This window comes from Vulpes lagopus, chromosome 3 (genome assembly GCF_018345385.1).
Source record: "Vulpes lagopus strain Blue_001 chromosome 3, ASM1834538v1, whole genome shotgun sequence".
In the NCBI taxonomy this organism is placed as follows: domain Eukaryota; kingdom Metazoa; phylum Chordata; class Mammalia; order Carnivora; family Canidae; genus Vulpes; species Vulpes lagopus.
In genome coordinates, this window is record NC_054826.1 from 96,417,299 (window position 1) to 96,438,827 (window position 21,529).

At 56.1% G+C, this 21,529-nt stretch overlaps 1 protein-coding gene across 3 annotated transcripts in view; it reads right to left on the minus strand.

The window, feature by feature from the left end:
* Nucleotides 1–135: 135 nt before the first annotated feature.
* CUX1 (cut like homeobox 1) overlaps nucleotides 136–21,529 on the minus strand; it is a 363,660-nt gene continuing 342,266 nt past the window's right edge. For all 3 annotated transcript variants that reach the window (XM_041747111.1, XM_041747110.1, XM_041747109.1), the window contains exons 15-23: nucleotides 9,725–9,852; nucleotides 8,546–8,612; nucleotides 7,735–7,847; nucleotides 4,577–4,693; nucleotides 3,393–3,476; nucleotides 2,664–2,720; nucleotides 2,179–2,259; nucleotides 1,312–1,376; nucleotides 136–1,058 (exon numbers count right to left, since the gene is read on the minus strand). In XM_041747111.1, coding sequence (XP_041603045.1) covers nucleotides 989–1,058; nucleotides 1,312–1,376; nucleotides 2,179–2,259; nucleotides 2,664–2,720; nucleotides 3,393–3,476; nucleotides 4,577–4,693; nucleotides 7,735–7,847; nucleotides 8,546–8,612; nucleotides 9,725–9,852 — 782 coding nt within the window. In that variant the 3' untranslated portion in view covers nucleotides 136–988. The remainder of the gene's footprint in view (nucleotides 1,059–1,311; nucleotides 1,377–2,178; nucleotides 2,260–2,663; nucleotides 2,721–3,392; nucleotides 3,477–4,576; nucleotides 4,694–7,734; nucleotides 7,848–8,545; nucleotides 8,613–9,724; nucleotides 9,853–21,529) is intronic.

A 21,529-nucleotide genomic window follows, 5' to 3' on the forward strand; every position in this document is an offset into this window, starting at 1 on the left:
GAGACCTCCTGTGTGCTGGGGGTCATGCCTCACATCAGCAGAGCAGCTGAAAGGTCCAGCCTGGGCTCCCAGGCACGTTGCTATAAGCACCCACCAGCTTTCTGTACCCCTGGAGTCACAGAGTGGGCACCAGCATAGCTGCAACCATGTGTTTATTTGAAATGTGCAAAGCTAAACATGCAAGCGCAAATCTAACTTATGAGGAGGATCAGCCAGTGGCCCCGAGGTGGCCATCCTAGGATGGCCCATGGCCAGTTCTGCCTTGGCTGAGAAGCACCTGGGCCCCTCAGACCAGTCCTTGGGTCTGAAAAGCCTGGGGCACAGGGCTCACTGGAGACCTGTCCTTGCCTAAAAGCCAAAATATCTTGCTAAAGAAGAAAGCAAACTCACAGTGGGTCTAGAGGCTGGGAGGAGGTACCAGAAACTATCCCAGGCCCTCTGGGGCTTCCCCTCTTCTTGGGGTGGGGTGGGGGTGGTGACAAAGGCAGGACTCAAAGCCTGTTGGACTGTAAGGAAGGGCCGTCTGTCTCTCAGCAGGGTGGGAGGTGGGGTGGTGATGGTGGTGGTAGATTCTAGGGGAGCCCTAGGGCATTCCAGATCTGGCACAGAGAGGCCCCGGGAATCCCAACTGGATTAACGATGGCCAGAATCAGCATCACAGCTGGTGATGGGAGGTGACTGCCACCAGAGCTAGTGGTCAGGCTGTGGGTGGGTCCCAAGCCAGGTCAGCAGCCTAAGATGGGGTTGCAGGGGGTTTTGACTCAGCCTGGCTGGGCCTTGGGGCTTTCTAGACCTGGGGGCCTGATGTAGCTGACATTCTTTTCCGGGAGGCCCATGGGGACCTGGGGCCCCTGGCACTGGTGGGTGGAAGGCAAGGACAGTTGCTGTGGGGAATTCTCTAGGGAAGTCTAAATCATTAGAAGCAGCTGAACAAGCAAGGGGTGGGGGATGCAGCCATCATGGTCGTGCCAGGGAGGCCCTGGGGACATCACTGCCACAGGTCCCTGGCTGCTGCTCCATTGTCATTCTCGTGGAACTTGTGTAGGTGATCTGCGAACCTGTTAGGGATAGAAATCTTTGCTGAAACCAAGGGTAAAAAGGAGAGAAGTGTGTGTGTGTGTGTGTGTGTGTCTAGGGGGCATGGAGACCCCCCCCCTGTGTGACACACAGGGCGGGTGCTGGGGAGCGGGGCAGGGGCAGAATGGGCAGCAATGGTGGAGGGCTGGGCGTGGGGAACAGGAGGGGGTTGGGGGGTGGCGGTGCTGGGGCGCTCAGTGCAGGGCTGTGGTGGGACTCAGGTGACATCCTCACTTCTTCGCGCAGAAGGTGGCACAGTCCCTCTCCATGCTCTCACTCCACGCCAGCTTGTAAAGCACCTGGCCGGGCAGAGACACAGTGAGCCTTCTTCCTGACTCGCCACCCCTCCTCGGTCCCCTTCCAGCCCCTGGGCCTGGCCTTCTGGTGGCACAGGACAGTTCTCACGTCCCAGGCCCCAGGGTAGGAGGGCCTCAGAAGAGATGCCCCGGTGCCCGCCTGTTTCACACATGGTCAGACTGGCCCTGATCTGGAGATACTGTCCCTAATATCGCTGTGTGTGCCACAGGCAGGGCCAGGACCTGCTGGGCCCTGAGGTCAGAGCTGGAACCCAGGGCAACCCTGTAGAGGCCATCTTGACTGTGGCCCTGCTGGGGAGGGGAGTTCCTGAGGCTGGAGCCTTCCATGGGCATGTCCTACCCTCCCTGACTCAGTGGACTTGCAGACATCACCAGGCCTGTACACGCACTGTGCCCAACTGGACGGTCACTCTGCACTCGAGGAGATTCGGTTCAAGATATCCTTGTTTGTGCAGCCCACCTGCCTGTCCCTTAGTAGAGTCAATCAGACCTGCTTTCCAGCCTGCCTCCGGCTTCCACAGGGGCCATTCCCTCTCCCAAACCCTTCCCAGATGGGGCCCTGGGTTGGATGGAGTCAGCCAGGCCTTTCCAACAGAGCGGCTGGGCTGCAGCCCCAGCCCCAGGGCCAGATGGGTGGGCTTGTTGGCCCCTTGGAGGGGAGAGAGGTGGCCAGTAGCTGAGAATGTGGCTTGGGTTGGCCCAGGACGCCAGGCCACAGTAATAGGCCCTTGGAGATACAGGAAGCAAGGTGAAGGCACCCTTGGCCGCCTGCCTGGATACTCACCAGGAAGACCAAGCAATGCAGGAAGAGTGTGTAGAAGAAGCCAATGGTGCGCGCCATCTTATTGGAGAGAACTAGTCGCCCCTGGAAGCAACAAAGTGTGGTGTGGGGATGGGGCAGGCCTCACCCACCCCTGAAGGGCTGCCCCAGGTTCCTGCAGAGAGGGCCTCCAGGCAGCAAGAGGAAGGAAGGGCAGGCAGCAGGTCTCAATTCCACCCTGTAGGTTGGGAACTTGAGCCACAGGAATTCCAGTAAATGGCGCCCCCTGCAGCACAATTCCAGAACCTACCAAGAACCGTGCTTTCAGAGGAGCTGTCCTGTAGGGGTAGGGTCCCTGTTCTAGATCCCACAGCCACTCTTGGCAGGGCCTGTGAGGGCTGAGTGGGGTCCCTGGAGCTTCTCCAGCCTGGGCTGAGGGCAGGTATCCTTGGAGGCCCAGAGTCAGATATTCTAGTGTGTCCCAGCTGGGCACAGAGGAGGGAACTCACCATGCTGAGGGTAGCCTTGTCCCAAGGGCTCAGGCTCAGGTACTTCCGCTGCCGCTCCTAAAGGGGGAGGGATGATGAGAGGAGAACCCCAAGGGGCCCCAAAGACCCCAGCTTGCTGCAGAGACGGACCCCAGGGAGCTGCCGGAGGCCTTCCTGGTGACCCATTCCACTCAGTAGGGCAATGAGTTCCACCCGTTCCACTCAGTGGGGCACCCTAGGCTCGCCCAATGTCTGCGTGAGCACCCCTCTGGAGAGCTGCCTCCCTCAGCCCTCTTCTGAGGCCCAGGTTCTGGCTGTGGGAAGTCTTCACCTGCAGGGCTTCCCCAGCCTGAGATGAGGCCTCTTGGAGGTCATGTGACAAAGGGAGGTTGGGGGTTTGCTTGCCTGCCTAACCCCCAAGCATGGATGTGGGATTAGCCCACTCACTATCACACACCCGCAAATAGCCATGAAATGTTCCTGGCACCCTCGGCCTGCCGGGGATGCACCCTGGGCCTCCACAAGACCACAGTGGGCATGGAGGCTGCCCTGGTGGTCTGGGAGTGTGTGTGTGTGTGGGGGGGGGGGGGGCAGTGTGGCAGAGAGCAGGGTGAGGCTGGGCCTGAGTAAACAGACCAAGGCTGGTGGCATGAGGCATGAGGGGAGGCCTTGTGGCCCGCTGGGTCCTCCAGGCTTCCCGGTAGCCCGCCCACGGCCTGCTCAGCAAGCAGCATCCTCAGGTTCACGCACCCTCTTGCTGAAGGAGGAGAAGGGGTCCAGGCGCTCCTCGTACTGGGAGGAGTAGCGCAGCTCCGTGTCATCACTGCCGCCGCTCTGTAGGAACAGGAGAGACCAGTCACTGAGGGCCCAGCAGGAACGAGGCGGGATAAGGTGTTCTGGGACTGGCAGGATCACAGGGAGCCTCAGCTTCCCCATCAGCACAGCGCACGGAGGGAGGTCTGGGTGGCAGCATGAATGAGGCGGGGCCACGGCCGGAGCTCTCACTGCCCTTCCCGGAGTTCCCACCAGGCGCGGGCTGCTGGGACTCCGGGTGGTACGGGGAACTAAAGCCCGGTCTGGGGCTGGAGTGTACGTCACAGACGGGGCGAGAGCAGCGCGGGCTAGTGGGCCCGTAAGGGGTTGTCCGGGAGTGTGCAGGGTGGCTGGGGGGCGCAGGCAGGCACCCGAGGGGTGAGCCCTGCCCCGCCCCAGCCGGGCTCTGGGTACGATGTGTTAGTTTGTGCGGAGTCTGGCGCCCTTTGGTGGCCTGAATGCGGCTCCAGCAGGGGCTGAAGGTCTTGTCCTAGGGAGGCGGCCCCCAGGAGTGTCACTGCTCCTCCTGCTTCTACCAGCCACTCTGTCTCCCCTGGGTGACGGAAGGGCTTCCTCCCACGAGGGGGTCCCCTGTGAAGCCCGGGAGCTAAGAGAAGCCAGGGAGGGCCCGCCAAGGCCCAGAATCGAGTGTGAGCAGGGTTTTATTCTGTTTTCTTGATTGGTTTGGGGGATATTGGACCAAATTCTGGCTTTTTTTTTTTTTTTTTGAATGTAACTTTAAAACATATGGATTCCTCAGGGCTTATCCTGCATGCTCAAGAGCCCTGTAGTTAAATCCCCAGATCCTAGGATCAGCTAGTGGATCACTCCCATTTCATGGAGGGGGGTCACCTGGGGCCTGTGAGCCCTGCCTCTTGCTGTACCTCTCCACCTCCTGGCTGGTTCTGGTGAATGAGCCTGCACAAAGGCTCCTCTGTGGGGGCCTCTCCCCAGCTCAGGGCGGACAGCCAGCAGGCAGGGCAGGCTGGATGGCCTCTGGGCGCCTCTGGGCCCAGTGCTTCCCGGCAGGTCACTGCCTCTGACCCTCTCACCCTGGAGGGCCTGGTTGACCTCTCTCCTTGCCTGGTTCACCTGGGGCTGTAACTGGGGAGGGCACTTACACGGCCTGGGTAGCTCTGCAGGAACTTGATCTTCTCGAAGAGCTTGATGTTGTCTGCACGCAGGCTGTCCAGCTCGCTCTGCAGGGCTTGGATGGTGTGCTGTGCCAGGCGGTTCTCCTGGGGGCAGGTGGGCAGGTGGGCAGGTGTACGGGTAGGACCCGCGGTGGAAGGGGTAGGGGGAGAGGCTGCCAGGCTGGCACAGGTACTACTCGTCTACCTGGAACCCTTCTTTGCCTGTGCCCATCTCCCTGACCTTCCAGACGTTGGCAAATCCCCCTCTCCTCCTGTGACTGCACCCCAAGCAGAAGACAGATTTGGGGTGAGGTTCCTTCATGTTTTGTTTATGGTATCATCAACCTTTGGAAAAACTACTGAGATGGAATTCATATAACAAACATTACTGTCTTTAGGTATACGATTCACTTTTTTAAAGTATATTCACAGTGTTACGAAACCATCCCCACGATCTCATTCCACAGTATCTTTATCATCCCAAAAGGAAACCCCAAACCCATCCATCCTTCCCTCTTCCTCTACCCCCTGGCAACCACTAATCTTTCTGTCTCTTTTGATTTGCCTATTCTGGACATTTCATGTAAATGGAATCAGACGCTCTGCAGTTTTAATGTTTGCCAATCCAGGAACAAATTAAAGGGGACCTCATTTTTCAGCTTATCCAAATGCTTAAGTGGATGTTTTCTTCATACTGTTAAAAAAATTCAATCAGGGTGCCTGGGTAGCTCAGTCAGTTACGTGTCTGCCTTTGGCTCAGGTCATGATCCCAGGGTCCTGGGATCGAGCCCTGCATTGGGCTCCCTGCTCAAAGGAGTCTGCTTCTCCCTTTGCCCCTCCACCCCTGCTTGTGTTCTCACTCTCTCGAATAAATAAAATCTTAAAAAAAATTCAAACAGGACTAAAAATTACATGGTAGTAGGGCAGTTCCTCAAAAAATGAAGCACGGAATTACCAAATGATCTAGAAATTCCAATTCTGGGTATCTACTCGAAAGAACTGAAAGCAGGGGGGCTCCTGGGTGGCTCAGTCAGTGAAGCATCTGCATTTGGCTCAGGTCAAGATCTCCGGGTCCTGGGATCGAGTCTTCCATCAGGCTCCCTGCTCAGTAGGGAGTCTGTTTCTCCCTTTCCCTCTGCTCTTCCCCCTTCTCTCTCTCTCAAATGAATAAATAAAATGTTTTTAAAAAATTGAGAGCAGAGGCTTGGAAAAATATTTGTACATCCATGTTCATGGCAGCATGGTTCACAGGAGCCAAAAGATGGGAGTAAAACAAGGGTCCTTTGATGGATGCACAGATAAGCAAAAAACAAAAACAAAACAAAAAAAGCAACCTTGGTGTGTAGCACAACAGAATATTGCTCAGCCTTAAAAAGGAAGGACATTCCGACATCTGCTACAATGCAGATGAACCTTGAGGACGTCATGCTCAGCAAAATAAGCCAGTTATGGAAAGACAAATGCTGTATGATTCCACTTACATGAGGTCCCTGGGGCAGTCAAATCACAGAGACAGAGAGTAGAAGGGGGGTTAACCAGGAACAGGTAGCGGGAAGGAATGTGGAGTTCGCATTTAATGGGAACAGAGTTTCAGTTTGGGGAGATGAAAAAAGCTCTGGACACGGATGGTGGGGAGGTCTGTACAACATGAATATACTTCATGCTCCTGACCTGTACCCTTAAAAATGGTTAAGATGGTAAATTTTTTTTTAAGACAGTAAATTTTATGTTGCACTTAACAATCTTTAAAAAGTCAGTGCCTGATTTTAAAAACCCCTAGATTTTTATTTTTATTTTTTTATTATTATTTTTAAAAGATTGTATTTATTTATTCATGAGAGACGCACAGAGAGAGCAGAGACATAGGCAGAGGGAGAAGCAGGCTCCCTGCAGGGAGCCCAATGCGAGACTCGATCCCGGGTCTCCAGGATCACACCCTGGGCCGAAGGCAGGTGCCAAACCACTGAGCCACTCAGGGATCCCAAACCCCTAGATTTTTAAAGCAAAAGGTAGAATAGTATAAACTGCTTTTCTTCCCATTTAGTCTGAAGGCCTCCCTTTAAGGGCTGCCTAGCCTCCCGCTGGGCGGCTGTCCTTGTCCTCGAGGGGAGTGTGGGTGTTTCCAGTCCCTGCTGTGAGCAGAGCCATCTGCCCTGGAGCCCAGGTCACAGAAGGTCCCGCTGGACCAGCACCAGGCCTGGCCCGCCGCGAGTGCTCAGCGGGTTTGGAGAGGAAGAGTTGAGAAATTCCATCATCAGCTCAAGCAGTGACTCTCTGAGAAGGATGGAGACCTCCCTGGCTCCTGCTCCGGCGGGCGTGGAGAGCTCAGGGAGGATCTGGGCTGGCTCTGGGGAATCTGCAAGGCACCTTTGCAGACTGCCCCTCCAGGAAGGCCCCCAACCGGGTGCTCTCTCAGTGCCCCAGAGCTCCTCAGCACTTCCAGATTGTTCCTCCTTACAGGGCTCAAAGACCTTTCTCTCTCCAACCTGCTCGTCTCTAGTCCTCCACTTGACTTAGGTATTTTCTTCCTGGACGATGGTGACCACTCTCCAGTCTTCTTCCTGGGCCAGGTTCTGTCCTGAATTGGCTACCGAGTGACCCTTCTTCTTCTTTTTTTTTTAATTTTTATTTATTTATGATAGTCACACACACAGAGAGAGAGAGGCAGAGACACAGGCAGAGGGAGAAGCAGGCTCCATGCACCGGGAGCCCGACGTGGGACTTGATCCCGGGTCTCCAGGATCGCGCCCTGGGCCAAAGGCAGGCGCCAAACTGCTGTGCCACCCAGGGATCCCCACCGAGTGACCCTTCTTATGCTCCATTCTGAATGTCACTCCCCTGCTTAAATCCTCGGGTTGCACCCCAGCCTGGCAGTAGAGCACTCCGTGTCTTATTCAGGCAGCCCTGGCCCAGCCTTTTGGACTTGTTGGTCCCCCCTATCTCATCTCCTCTACTTTGGGCGTCTGATTCTTTTTTCAAAGCCCAGCATGGCATAACCTCCTCCAGGAAGCCCTCCCTGACTGCCAGAACAAATCTAACCCCTCTGTGGTTTAATGGCCTGTGACATGTCTCTCTCTCCCAGGCCTGTGTGTCCCCACTGTGTCCCCAAGTCCCAGGGGTCTAAGGGAGGGAAGAATGTGACTCACAGCCTCCAGCTCCTGGTTCCGGGCACGGAAGCGCTCCCTCTGGCTGGAGATGATGGAGAGCAGCGAGTCTACCTGGCCCTCGGGGAGGGTGCCACTGGCTGGTGCCGAGGATCCTAGAAGGTAGGGGAGAGTAGCTTGGGGTGGTGGGTGGGGGTCCTCAGGTCAAGTAGCCCCAGCTCCGAGGGAGCTCTGGCCAAGTGCCAAGAGGTAGAAGGCACAGGTATCTGAGCACAAGGTGCTGAGAGGCCAGGGATGGGAAGAGGTGTCCAGGGGAATAGGGATCCTAGGAGGGCAGGGCCCAGGCAGGCTCCCTGCCCATACTGTCTCAGGGTCCCAGGCCCCCATTCCTCTATTCTTGGATCTGAGACTCCTGCATCTGTCAGACTAGGCCCTCCCACTCCTGGGGAGCAGAAGGGACACTGGAAGTACTGGGAAGCTGTGAGAGCCCCCCTCCAGTGTCCGGGCCCAGCAGCAGCCCCCAGTTCTTCCTCCATACTGATACCAGAGGAGGCCACCTCCCCAGCAGTGCTGAGCCTCCCTGGGGAGCTGACCACCACCCACCAGCCATTGACAGGGCAAGGGAGGCCAGGGTCCTAGGTGGGGGTGTCAAGCTGAGGCACAGAAAAGTAAGTGGGGGACCCAGCCCCCTCTTTTTTGGTTGCTGCTACACTGCTGGGGTGGGGGGCCCTGACCTTCTGGGAGGAAGGGGAGTGTTCTTTAGGGATCAGGACTCAGACTGGCACCTCTGCTCCTCCTTTCCCTGTTCCCGCCCTGCCATCCCTGCCTTGGAGACAGGTCAGCCTCTCCTTACCATAGAACAGGGCCGTGGCCTCCTTGATGGGTTCTGGGATCTTCTCCAGGCCGTGCTCAGCTGCGCCCTGCAGGTGGGAGGAGGAGGTGGCTGCTCCGTATGTGCCACTGCATGCACTCTTTCAGGGTGCCAAGCAAATGGGGGGTGAGGAACAGGTGGGGTGGTCTGGTGGCAGGACTGGGCACACCGATGGCCACGAGAGGCCTGGAAGGAATGCCTCACATGGGCCACCAAAGGGAAGGCTGGCATTAGAAATGACAAATACCCACCATTTGCTTCGACGTGGTTGGAACTGGAGGGTATTATGCTGAGTGAAGTAAGTCAATCAGAGAAGGACAAACATTATATGGGCTCATTCATTTGGGGAATATAAATAATAGTGAAAGGGAATATAAGGGAAGGGAGAAGAAATGTGTGGGAAATATCAGAAAGGGAGACAGAACATAAAGACTCCTAACTCTGGGAAACGAACTAGGGGTGGTGGAAGGGGAGGAGGGCGAGGGGTGGGGGTGACTGGTTGGCGGGCACTGAGGGGGGCACTTGATGGGATGAGCACTGGGTGTTATTCTATATGTTGGCAAATTGAACACCAATAAAAAAATAAATTTATAAAAAAAGACAAAAACAAAAACAAAGGGAAGGCTGGGTCTTGTGTTGACCCCAAGGCGGGAGCTTAGCGGTGGTGCTGTCACGGGGACACTCGACCCTGCTAGCCAGCTTGCCCTGTGGCCTGGGCCAGCCCAGCTGCTCTTTCAGAGCCCCATTTCTTCATCTAGAAAATGAGGTGGATGACAGAGCGACCTCAAGGGTGCTGTAGCCTCCAGCTTTCCCTGATCCCCGGGCCTCAGGTCCTCTAGCTGTGGGATGGGTGGGTAATCTTGCCTTGCTGTTGCCTATGGCTCCATGGGCGGAGTTTCAAGCCGGTGCGGGGACACAGGGTGCCTTGTGCCAGCCCGAGGAAGCCTGTCCCCACGCTCGTGGCCTGGCCTCCCGAACCAGGCCTTTGTGGTAAAGTGTGAAGGCAACATTCAAAGGCTGCAGGGGACAGCCTGGCGGGCCTTGTGGGGCAGGAGGACTGCAGGTGCCTGAGTTGCTGGCCAGTTAACCTGCGAAGTTGTATTTCACACAGCTCAAAGCTTGGGGCAGGGGGTGAGGGGGCCGCGTGGGGGGGTGGCTCACCTCGGCGTCCGGCCGTTGGATGGACTGGATAGTGCTAAGGTCCTGCTCCAAGCGGGCGATCAGGTCCCTCTGCTCAGCTGCTGTGGCCATGGCCTCAGTGACGTGGACCTGTAGCTCTGCGCAGCGCCCTATGCCAAAGGGAGACGAGGCCGTCAGAGGGAGCCTGGTGTGGCCGCCGGTGCCTTCCCCACTCTGCCTCTCCACCCGCAGCCTGTGCCACTGCCTGACATCGCTATTCGGCCGCAGGGCACTCTTGGCCCTAAGAACTCAGTAGGCTCCTGAAATTCTCTAGGAGGGGAAGGGGAGCAGGGCAGGGATTCAGGAGGAACGGGTCCACCTTGGCTCTGCCATGACCAGCAGGAGCCTGGCCAGCCCCTTGCCCTCTCTAGGACTCACGCTGCCTCTGTCAAGCAAGGCAGGGGGATGGAACCCAGCAAAGTCCAAGTTTCTTCCAGGGCTGATGCCCTGGGGTAACGACCAGAAGGAGGCCTAGGGGTAGGAGTAGGGGAGAAGGAGGTGCAGGCAGGGGTGGGAGGGCTCCCTTTATATCCAGCAGGAGGAGTGAGGGTTCTCGCCTCTGGAGCTGACACCAGACTTGCTTGGCCTCTCCCCCAGGAGGCTCCAGCCCAGCAAGGGGGGTGGGGTGGTCCCTCCAGGAATCCCCTGACCCACAGTCTTTACCCTCCCCCACCCAAGTGGCAGGTGTCGTCCTTGCAACAAAAGCCAATCCAAAATAATTCTGTATGAAGACTTTCCTGTCCTTTTGGGGGACGGGAGATGTTGGGCAAGTCTCCCAGTCCAGGCCCTGGGGGGTGCCGTCAGCAGCCAGTAGCATCTGACAGCAGGCACCTGGGAGCAGCCCTGGGGGGGCCTCATTTCTAGATGGCGGGAACATATCTTGCTCAGGCCACAGGGAAGGTGGTGGAGGTGCTGTCCTGTGGGGGAGCCTGCACGGCCACCAGGGGGCACTGTGGCACCAGGAATGCCCAAGGCTGCAGGCCGTGGGCAGTGTCAGAAGGGCCAGTACCCTCCCCTTCACAGGGGTCTGCCCCGCCTCGCAGCCGGCTGACCCGCCGGCCCGCTTGGCCTTGGCCGCGCTTAGCATCCTGGGCTAGGGTGGCGGGCAGCTGACCTCGCCCCCACCTGCTCCATCTCCTGGTGCCCACCTCACGCCAAGCTCTTTACACATGTCACGACCATCCAATCAGTCAGAAAAGGTGATCCCCATTTTACAGATGAAGAATGGAGCCTCTTGGTCTGGGACCAAACCCAGGGGTGTCCACGCCCTTCCCCACAGCAGGGTCCTCACTGGGTCAGGCCCCAAGGGGGCCTCTTCCTTCAGACATTGGTACCTGGCAGGTAGATGGTGGTGGTGGAAGTAAGGGGTCCCTGGTGGGGTTCAGAGAAGTTGGTCCCAAGGGCAGGGCCAGGTCGCTGAGGGAGAATTGTGGGTGGCAGGGTTGGGGTGCAGCCTTCAGGCCGTGGGGACAGAAGGGACAGGTTGGAGGGGCAGGTACCTACGGTGGGGCGGGGAGGAGGGGCCTGGCCAGAGGGAGCCCTCATCCCCGGGGGGTGTGCACGGAGCCTGGTGCCGAGGGGACCAAGCACAGCCTGAGGGGTAGATCCAAGGCCAGCGGAGGATTCCTAGGGCTGTTTATCTGCTGTCTGCCTGTGGCCATTGCGGCGTGGTCTTGGTTAGGCCCCCAGGATAGGAAAACCCTGAAGCTCCTGGAGCCATTTGTGGGCATGGGGGGAGTGGAGGGGGCGCCCGGCCCGTGGTCCCTGTGCACTTGTGCCCATGCCTGCTCCGTCGGGGTGGGCACGCGGTTCCCTGCCCGAGGGCCCTGACAGCAAAGCCTCTGCTCTGGGCTGCCCTGGTGAGCTGGCCTGGAGGGCCTGCCCCACATGCTGCCACAAATGCCCCCTAGACACTGGGTTGGCCATCAAGGGGGGGTCTCTGGGGGAGCAAAGCTGAGTGTCGGGAGTGGCTGCCCAGAAGAGGGGGCTCTGGGCAGAACTGAGGGGTGGCCTGCGCTCCCAGCAGGCACGCAGGGAAGGGGGCGGGCGAGGGGGCGGCCGAGGTGATGCCATATGTACGGCTGAAGGCAGGCCCCGGGGGTGCTGGGGATGCCAGAGGCTGCAGAGGCAGAAGCCAGGCTGGACCCTAGCAGTGAACTGTCGCTCCACGCTGTGGGGACGGGAAGGCCAAGCAACTGACCGTGTGGGCACCGCCAAAGGAAGGGGCCTTGATTACAGACCCTGCTCAGAGACACTGTCCTGGAGCCACGTAAGTCTTCAATGTGAGGGTCCCCTGGCTGCTACCCTCATGCTTTCCCCCTGCCTCCTCTGCTGGGGGCAAGGAACACCTGGATCAGCGAGTTGGGGGGCACCTCTTCAGGAGGCCACTTGGTGTCAGGGGAGGTCCTGAGCTAGATGCCAGCAGAACTGGGCTTGAATTGTGGCCCTGGGGCAAGGCAATAAAAGGTACTGGAGACAGCTGGGACCCCTTTGTGCTAGAGACTCCAGAAGGTGAGGCCTGTGCCTGGAGTTGGTTCCCCAAAGGGGAGTACGAGGTACTAGGGGAGCGGCAAAGGGGTTGTGAGGAAGGGGCAGTGGGGCGCATGGCCTAAGGCCAGAGATGCAGGCTGGGGGGTGCTCAGGCCCCGCTCCCTATCTGTTCCCTCCAATCCCCAGGCAGCCAACAGGAAGCCCAGGGACAGCTGCCGTGAGAGTGACTAGAACCTTCAGGAACGCTGACATTTTTAGGGGTGTCCCAGAAAAGACCCAGAGAGGAGATGGCAGGAAGCAGGGTGTCAAAGTGCCAAGTCGAATAGGCACAGCTGGTGAGTCAGGAAGGGTGGCCGGGGGCTCAAGGAAGGCTGAGCAAGGAGATGGAGGAAAGCCCCTGGTTGAGGTGGTGGTGGGACTGGGGGCAGCAGGGCTGTGGCGGGACCTGGGGACAAGCCTGCTCTGGACAGGTGGCAGATGGCGCAGCACAGCGGGCAGAACCTGGTGCCGGGTGGTGCTCAGGAGTAGGGCGCATGGATAGATTACGGGGTCTAACAAGACGGAAAGGCCGGGGCAGAGGGAGAGGCCTGTTGGGGGCGGGTGTAGGGCAGAGGAACACCTCCGGGCTAGAGAGAGGACCCCTCGCCTCTGCAAGGTGGCCCCCTTGAGATGGGCCAGTTCATGGGAACGTGTCCTTTGGGGGAGAATCTGGGGAAGCTTTCTGGGGGGTGCATTTCACTGAGGGGAGAAAGAAATTAAAGCATTGTCAAGGTCAAGACTTGAGCCTGGCTATGACTTCAGGTCAAGGCATGATTTCTGACTGTGGATCGACTGAACACAGACACTCATCGCAACTGGATGGCAGGCCTGGGGGTTTTGTGCTCACAGCTTTCCCGAGGGTGGGGGGGCCCGCATTATTGAGTCAGCCTCCTGCACACCAGGTGGGAGCACTGGAGCTGCTCGTCATCCACCAGCTCTGCACCTGTCTGTCCCCGCAGGTGGCCAGAGAGGAGTGCTGAGAGCTCCTGTGCTGCAGGTGGCAGCCCCTCGCTCCTAGGCCGGGGGACCCCAGCCGGCGTCCACCCTCCCTCCTGCAGCATCGCCTCTTGTGCAACTTTCCACAAGCACATGAGCGTGTGTTCTGCATCTGAAACACATGCACACTCCTCTCGACTCTACATCCCCCCCTGCAAATCTCCCTGAAGGAATCACCTGTTCTCAAGTGTCCACGTCCCTACACCTTTCCCACCTGACTTGGGTGCCCACTCTGCCCACTTCCTTGCCAACATGACCGATGACCTTGCACATCGCTGCATCCTTGGCCCTCATCTCACCGACCTGCCAGCACCTGGCTTCCCGGTCACCACAGCCTCTTGGGCCTCTTGCCCTGCCGCTGCTCACTCTCTTTCCCTTGCTGCTCCTTCTCCCTGCTAAGCTGGCAACGCTGCAGGACCCGGGGGCCGTCCCGACCCGCCTTTTCCGTCCCTCACTCTGGCTACCATGCAGGCCACTGAAAACTGGTAACTCTCCAGCGTGTCCTCCAGGCCATTCCTCTCCCCAGGCTTCCAGTGTGGAGTCCAAACAGGTCCGAACTGGAGCCTGATGCCCACCTCTCAAACCTGCTTCACCCCAGCAGGACTCCCTTTGCACAGCCAGGGAGGTGGTGTCCTCAGAGCTAGGGGAACAGAGGCCAGGCCACCGTTCAGGGGCTCAGCCCAAAGCCCATCCTTGCTCTTCTCTATCACTCCTTTCATCAAATCTGTCTCAAGTACTATTTTTTGCTCTACCCTCAAATCCAGAAGCCAATCACTTTTCACCACTGTGCCACCTGATGCAAGTCATAGCCTCTGGTCCTTACGGCAACAGCCTCCTTGCTGATTTGCCTTCTTCTACCCTCAGCCCTACAGTCTAATCACAAAGCAACAGGCGGAGAGGGCCCTTCAAACAGATTAGACCACCCTCTGTCCAAACCCTCCAATGGACCCTACGTCCCCCAGAGGAACAGCCAAAACTCTACAATGGCCTATCAGGTCCCACCTCTTGCCCTGCCTCTCCCTCCTTTCTCTGACCTGTTGCCTCCCACATTATTCTGGCTCCCAAGCACATTTGCACCACAGGACTTGCACTTACTCTTTCCCCTCTGCCTGGAATGTTCTTACCTCAGGCATTGGCATAGTTCATTCCCTCCCCATTGTCAAGACCCTGCTCACATGTTACCTTCTTCGTGAGGCCTACCCTGACCACCTGATTTAAAATTTTAACCCCTCGGGGCTCCTGGGTGGCTCAGTGGCTGAACATCTGCCTTTGGCTCAGGTTGTGATCTTGGGGTTCAGGGATCGAATCCTGAACCAGGCTCCCTGCAGGAAGCCTGCTTCTCCCTCTGCCTATGTCTCTGCTTCTCTTCCTGTGTCTCTCATGAATAAATAATTAAAATCTTAAAAATAAAAATAAAAAATAAAACTTGAACCCCTCTGCTTGCTCTTCCAGTCCCCCTTACCTTGTTTTTATCCAGTAACATTTACCACTGCCTAAGGCCCTATTAATTCCTTTATTTATCAGGTCTACTGTCTTGTCTGTTCCCACCGAAAGGCAAACTTTGTCCCCTGTTATAACTACAGCCCCAGATCAGTGGCACACTGTTACCCCTCTCTGCCCATTAGCTGACGGTCTGAGACCATTCCTCCCAGTGGAGAAGCACCCATTCCTTTAGGTGGAAGGTTGCAGAGGGTATTCCCAGGGGCTCAGTCTCCCAGCTTGGGTGAGAGCCGGCTGGACACAGACGGCCAGGGCCTGGCATGGCCAGCTGGCCTGTGCTGGTCCCACCACCCAAGAACTGCGCAGGCCTCACCTGGCCCTGAATTGGGACTGCAGATTTGCTAGTGCAAAGCCCCAGGGCGACCCTGCACTTTGGTGTCCTCTCCCTGCCTCCTGCAAATGCTGTTTCCCATTTGAAGGCCTGGGCTGTGGCTGTGCACTGCTCTGCCTCCCCTGGGCTGGGAGTGCCGGACTCCCAGCCTGAAGCACATACATCTCCGGCACAGGGCCCTCCTCAGCCACTATCTGCGGACTAAGCCACCGAAGGAGCCCCACCACCCTAGACTCAGTGCTGCTGACATCTGGGGCCATGTCATTATTCGTTGGGTATGGGGAGACTGTCCTAGGCCTTGAAGGGCATTTACCAGTGTCTCTGTCCTCTCCCCTCTAGATGCCAGTGGCATCACCCTGCTCAGCTGTGACGGCCCCAAATGCCTGCAGACACTGCCAACCGTCCTGAGGGGCAAAGTCACCCCAGTCTAGAACCACCATCCCAGAAACCCTACTTTCCTCAAACACAAGAGGCTTCTGGGTTTGGGGTTCCCAGGACGGGGATCAGCGTCTCCAGAGGCTTCGGTCCGATGGGACCTCCCAGAGGAAACCTCCTCTGTGGAAGGGCCACCCCCTCGCCAGGGGACTGAGGGCCCAGGAGCTGCCTTCCTTCCTGCCTGTGGCCGAGGCCAGGGTGGGCAGCTTGGGCCCCACAGGAGCCGAGAGCCGAGTTTTTAGCGGAGGCTGGAGAGAGGGCTGCTGGGTGTGGGGGACTCTGCTGCCCCACCTGCGCGCCTGCGGAGCTTCCTGGGCACCCCCGGTGGTGGCAGGCCGCAGGCACCCCGAACCCTCAGGACTGCCTGCTCCCGGGAGGGTGCACCTCCTGCTCCTGCGCAAGGTGGGAGAACTTGGACTGCAGGGACCGCCGCGGCCACCGTCAACTGCCATGGGTGACACGTCCTGAGTGCCTGCCGTGGGCTTGGGTGCCACGGCGGACAGTCAACAGATGTCGCCGCACGGGCCCCCCTGTTCAGCAGCGCTGCGAGTCTGGCATTATTATGTCCCCTTCACAGAGACAGAAATGGAAGCTCAAAGAAGCTAATGAATTCATTCATTCTCCCAGAAAGGGTTTCCCGAGCTTTGACTAGGACTTGCCCCCCGTCGCTCGCCGGCTGGTCGGAGATGCTGGGACTCAAGCATTGCCACTTGACCACAGAGGAGGGTCCCGATGCCCCGCTGTGAGTCGAGTGGGTCCTCAAACCCCACTCCTCGGAGCCCCCCATTCCACTCTCTCAAACAGAGCAGCCTTGTACTGTCCACACACCGATTTCTTAAAAAAAGACCAAAGACTGGCCCTTCCCCTCGACATGCGGAGGGCCCCAGCTTCTCCGAAGAGGCAGTCACTGCTGAATGCCCGGCCGGGACTGGCACGCGCCTCCCGCTTCCACCAACGCGGCTCCCCCCACGCGGTGGGCCCGACGCAGATCAAGGTCTGATGACCAGAAGCACACCCCGCCCCCAGCATCGGAACAGCTCCCCCGAGCCCCCGGGGTTGTCTGCTCCGTCCCCACACCCCTGGCCCCTCACAGGAAGGTCGTGCCCAGGTGGAGACCAGCAAGCTGCGTGCCCCCCAAAGCCAACACGCTAAGGCTGTGGAGGAGGCAGCAACGCACCTCAACCCCAGGCAGCCGCTCGAGGCCCCTTGAAACACAGGCAGACGGGATCACAGCGGATGCCTCGCGCTCTCCGGTAATGAACAACACAGGTTTGAATCGCACGGGTCCACTTATAGGCGGATTTTTTTACAGTTCCATAGTGTAAATGTATTTTCTCTTCCTTACAATTTTCTTAATGACGTTTTCCCCTCTAGCTTATTTCATCGTAAGAACACAGTATATTATACGTATGAATAAAAAACACAGGTGTTAGGCAACTCTGTTATTGGTAAGGCTTTGGGTCAACAGTAGGCTATTAGCAGGTACATTTTGGGGGAGTTAAAATTATATGCAGATGTTCGACTGGGTTGGGGGTCGGCGCTGCTAACCCCCATGTTTTTCAAGGGTCAACTCCATGTATCATCAGGTGGCCTTTCCCTCTATATCACCAGTCGTATTTTCTCAAGGGATCAAACAAGGCTCGTCATTTTGTTCAGACCCACTTAACTATGGGGAGAGAGGGGGCCACACACAGGGAGGCTGAGCACTCTGCCTGGAGTGGGGGCATCACCCAGTCACAGTCAGAGCATGAAACCTCACCCCCTTCTCTGCCTCTGGAGTTGGCAGTTTACAGAAAGACTCAGGCCTACGAAACCATGTGTAACTATAGTTTTGCTTAATTAAATCTCACTTTAAAAGCACCGGGGGAGACTTTCTGGGTTAAAAGACTCTGTGCCAAGTGTTTTTAATTTTTTCTACATTTTATATTTTCATTTAGTTAACAGATCTTTAAAGGCGGGGTGGGGGGGGCATACCTAAACTAGCAATCAGAAAAGCAGCAGAACGTTAGCTGAAGCAGACATAGAACGTCAGGCAGGCAGAGCTCTGTTGGCTTTATCCTAATTTCTCCCATCTGTGGGGGCAGACATTTGGGGACAGCTATAGCCACGCTCAGGTCCCTGAGTGATCACATGAGACTCAGGGCTGCTGGGAGCACTTGGCACTGGTGGGAGACTGTTCCCTGCTTGCGGGGGCTCCTCCCACTGGAGGGAGGATTGCTCATACTTCCGGATCGCATGTGGGAGCGGCACATTCTAAAACCCACAAATTAATGTACAACAAGCCAATCACCCTAACCACCCCCAGCACACATCAGTGAGGGTGGCGATTCTTTTCCAACCTGCTAGATTTCAAGATGAGAAACATCCTCACTCACAAGCACATGGACCACCTAGCAGCCAACTCTGCAGAGCTCTCTGGCCTCCAGCCCTGAGTGTGGGCTGGAGACCCCTTCTCAGAAGCCCAATCCGGAAACCCACAGACATTGTTTCCTCCTTCCTCTTTCCACTCACTTGCTCACATTCCCGGGTGCCCCCAGCTTGTCCTTCACATCAGGTTATGGGGACAAAGTGAGAGACGCCCCCTCTCCTCCCTGTCCTGAAGCAGGCTAGGCCAGGCCTCTGGCTGGGTGTGGGCACCTGAACCCCACTCATCTGGGCTGCTACAATCAGCCTGGTGCCTCGCCTGGCACCGCCAGCCACCATTCCTGGTCCTCACCAGCCTGCGCCACAAGCGATGGTGTCCTCATTTCACAGACAAGGAAGCGGATGCCAGGAAGGTCAGCATTTCAAGGCTATTCAGACAGTAAGGCCCACAGCAGCAAGCAGGGACATAGGCCCTGATGGAGACCCGGTGGAGAGCAGTGCCCAAAAACCAACCCCCCCAAATCCAGCCCAGCCACCTGCCTGGTGGCCCCTGGCATGGCAACTCTTGAGGTGCCTCTGGACCCAGAAATAAGGATTTGCTGCTCCTCCTCAGGCCGGGGCATTTTAAATAAAAACAACCCACGCATTCTTGTGTTTGTATAAAAGATATTTACTTCAATTATCACACCTAGGGTGCTAGTGAATAATAATAATACATGGTGTGAGTTTCATACAGTGATATTGCTTCTCCATATCATATAGGGACCGTTGTACAGTGCTGAGAACAAACATCGTATGGCTAACCAAGGACAGAAGGGACAACGCCAGGGGCCGACGGGTGCCTCCCCCACCCCCATGCCAGCTGGATCAACTTTTGACTCTTAATGTCGAAAACAAATAGCAAGAAAAAAAATGTTATCAGAGATGGGTCACAGCAACACAACAGAGGCTTCTTGAAGCTATTTGTACAAAAATGACGCCTTTTTTTGTTGTTTTTTTGTATTTTTTGTTTTTGTTTTTTGTTTTTGGTCAATTGGGTCTCTGTGAGGATTAAAAAAAAAGTCTGTGATTGTATTAACAAACGAGCTCTAGAAACATCTAAGACTTAGTGCGTTACAGAAAATATAAAATACTGCTAAAATGTTAAGACACCACGATACACCGGGGGGGGGAGGGGGGAGCTGAGCTTATGAAAGGTATTCTGGAAGAAGTCCGCCACTCTGCGAGCGAGCTTGTCTTGTGCTGTGTTAGTAGTCTGGACAGGAGCGTGGTGCCACCCGCTCTCATGGCAAGTAGTTATTGCACATCGCGAAGAGCTAGGTCTCACTCAGTGGGAAGGGCGTGGGGAGACCCACCTTTCTTCCCCTCCCCCCCCGAACTTCTATTTTTCCAACAAGTTAGTCTCAAATGCTGTAAGAATTTTGCAGGAATCCTCACGTCTCCAAAATGCACAGCATTCTCTGAGGGGTCTCGGTGGGACAGGAGATGAGCGTTTTCTCAAGGAAAGAGGCAGAAAACCGCTGGAGAGAGAGAAATGCATAGACTCATTCGAGAAATGAAAACCCTTTGGGGTGGGGGGAGGGACGGGGGCGGTGATTTCATCCGAGGGCTTTCTTTCAAAGAGATGAGGACCCCCAATGATTTCAGAGAAGGGAAGAAGTCCTGGCACAGGAAAGCGAGCTGGGGGTTGGGGGCGGCCCTCTGGGAGCAGGGGAGGGGGGCCGGCTGCCGTGTGGCCCCCACCTGGACCTCAGCCTCACGGGGCGCCCCCGTCTCCTGGGCCCCAGAGGCCAACCCCACCTCGCCTTCACACCTGATTAGCAAGCAACGTGTCACCCCCTCCACACCTCACCACATAAGGGCAAAAGGGGCACCCCCACGACCTCCCTGGGGCGGGTCCTCAAGCCACAGCCGGACTAGGAAACACTGTTGCTTCGCAAGATGGTTCTGACCCAACTTTGTATGCAGGGGAAGCAACCACAAGCACGACAAGAAAAGCCAACAGAACACGGCAACCCACGCGAGCCTTGCCAGAAACCATTCTCCCTCGGAAGCCACGGTCTCCTCCAGGCCGCCGCGCCCGCCCTGACCAGGGCTTGCTGAAACTTCATGAACCCAGAAGTCTTACCAGAGGCTCTAGGAGGCTTTGGGGAACTGAACTTTGCTTTTTTAAGTCTCTGTAGCTCCTCACACGAGTGTTCAAGTCTCTCATTTAAAAAGTTAGATGTGGGGAGACCACCAGTTTTTGAGTGGCTACTCTGGAGACAGATATGTGATTCTGCGGGAGAAGCCCCCTCTGCCCCCCAGGCAAATCCCCAGACCCTTCGGTTCTTTTGGGGTATGTGTGTGTGGGGGGGGAAGAGGGCAGGAGGCAGAAGACAGTAACCACTGGAGTGATAGCAAAAAGCATTTATAGCAACAACAACACAAAACAACAATACACTCCTGATAAGAACTTAAATGATTAACCTAATAATAAATAGAAGAGGATAGAAATAAATTTTTTTTTTCTTCTCAAGGAAACATCCTTTTATAATTATCCTCACGCACGCTGGCAGGTCAGTAGCAGTCAATCCATCTCAACGAGAAAAGGTTAAGTGCTGGAAGGGATGGCTGTGGTCTCACACTTGGGAGGGTTTCTTAGCTGCTGAGTCACAAACACCCCCCTCACCCCCACCCCCCCACCCCGCCACCCAGCCAGTGGTTCCCGCCAGGGGCCTGTGGGGCCCTGCACACCTAGCTGGGTGGTCAGCAAGAGGCAGGCTGAGATGAGGGTTGCGGGGACTGGGGAGGCCTGTTTTCCCTTCAGTTCATGAACAAACAGAACTACAGTGAACATACTCATCCACAACCTGAATCGTCCTGGTCTAAAGCTTACTTTGAGTTCATTTGGTGTGCAATACATTATCTCTTAAAAATGAAGAAAAATGATTTCTATTGCACAGAGCTTTTTTACACATAGTCATCTACTTAAGTGCTTTCTGTTTAAAGCAAACTACCAAAAAAAAAAAAAAAAAAAAAAAGAAAAGAAGAAAAAAGCAAAGAAAAAATGGAAAAAAAATGAAAAAAGGAGAGGAACTTTCAAACAAAAGCAGCCCCGTGCCACTTTTTCAATGCATCTTGCTGAATGGTGTCTGGTTTCACCAACGGAAGTCCCAACGCTTCCGTACACTCTGTGCTTCTGATTATTTTCCATAGGGATGTAGCCGTGACATTGGGATATAAGGCACCTTTCCTTTCTGATCACAGAAAGCTTGATACATAGCATATAGCATATTTTGTGGTACAAATTAAAAGCCTAAGCACTACAGAAAGGACAGGAACACAGACTATACCTAACATTACTGGAGAAACTATAATGACCCATGGAAAGCAACTCAAAAGTTATTTTCAAAGGTTAATAACGGGGGATGGGGAAGTGCACATTTATGCATAGCCTAATGCCTCTTTCTCACTAGCCTTTTTTAGGATTCTTCGCCTACAATGCCCAACTTTTAAAGTTAGCATTCCGGAGGAGACTAGGCGCTTTGGAAATGTCTTGTTAAAGCTAAATGTCACTTCATGCAAAAATTAGAATGGAGATACCACTGACAGTGTGGTCACAGTATCTTTGGAGGGGAGGTGGAGGAAAG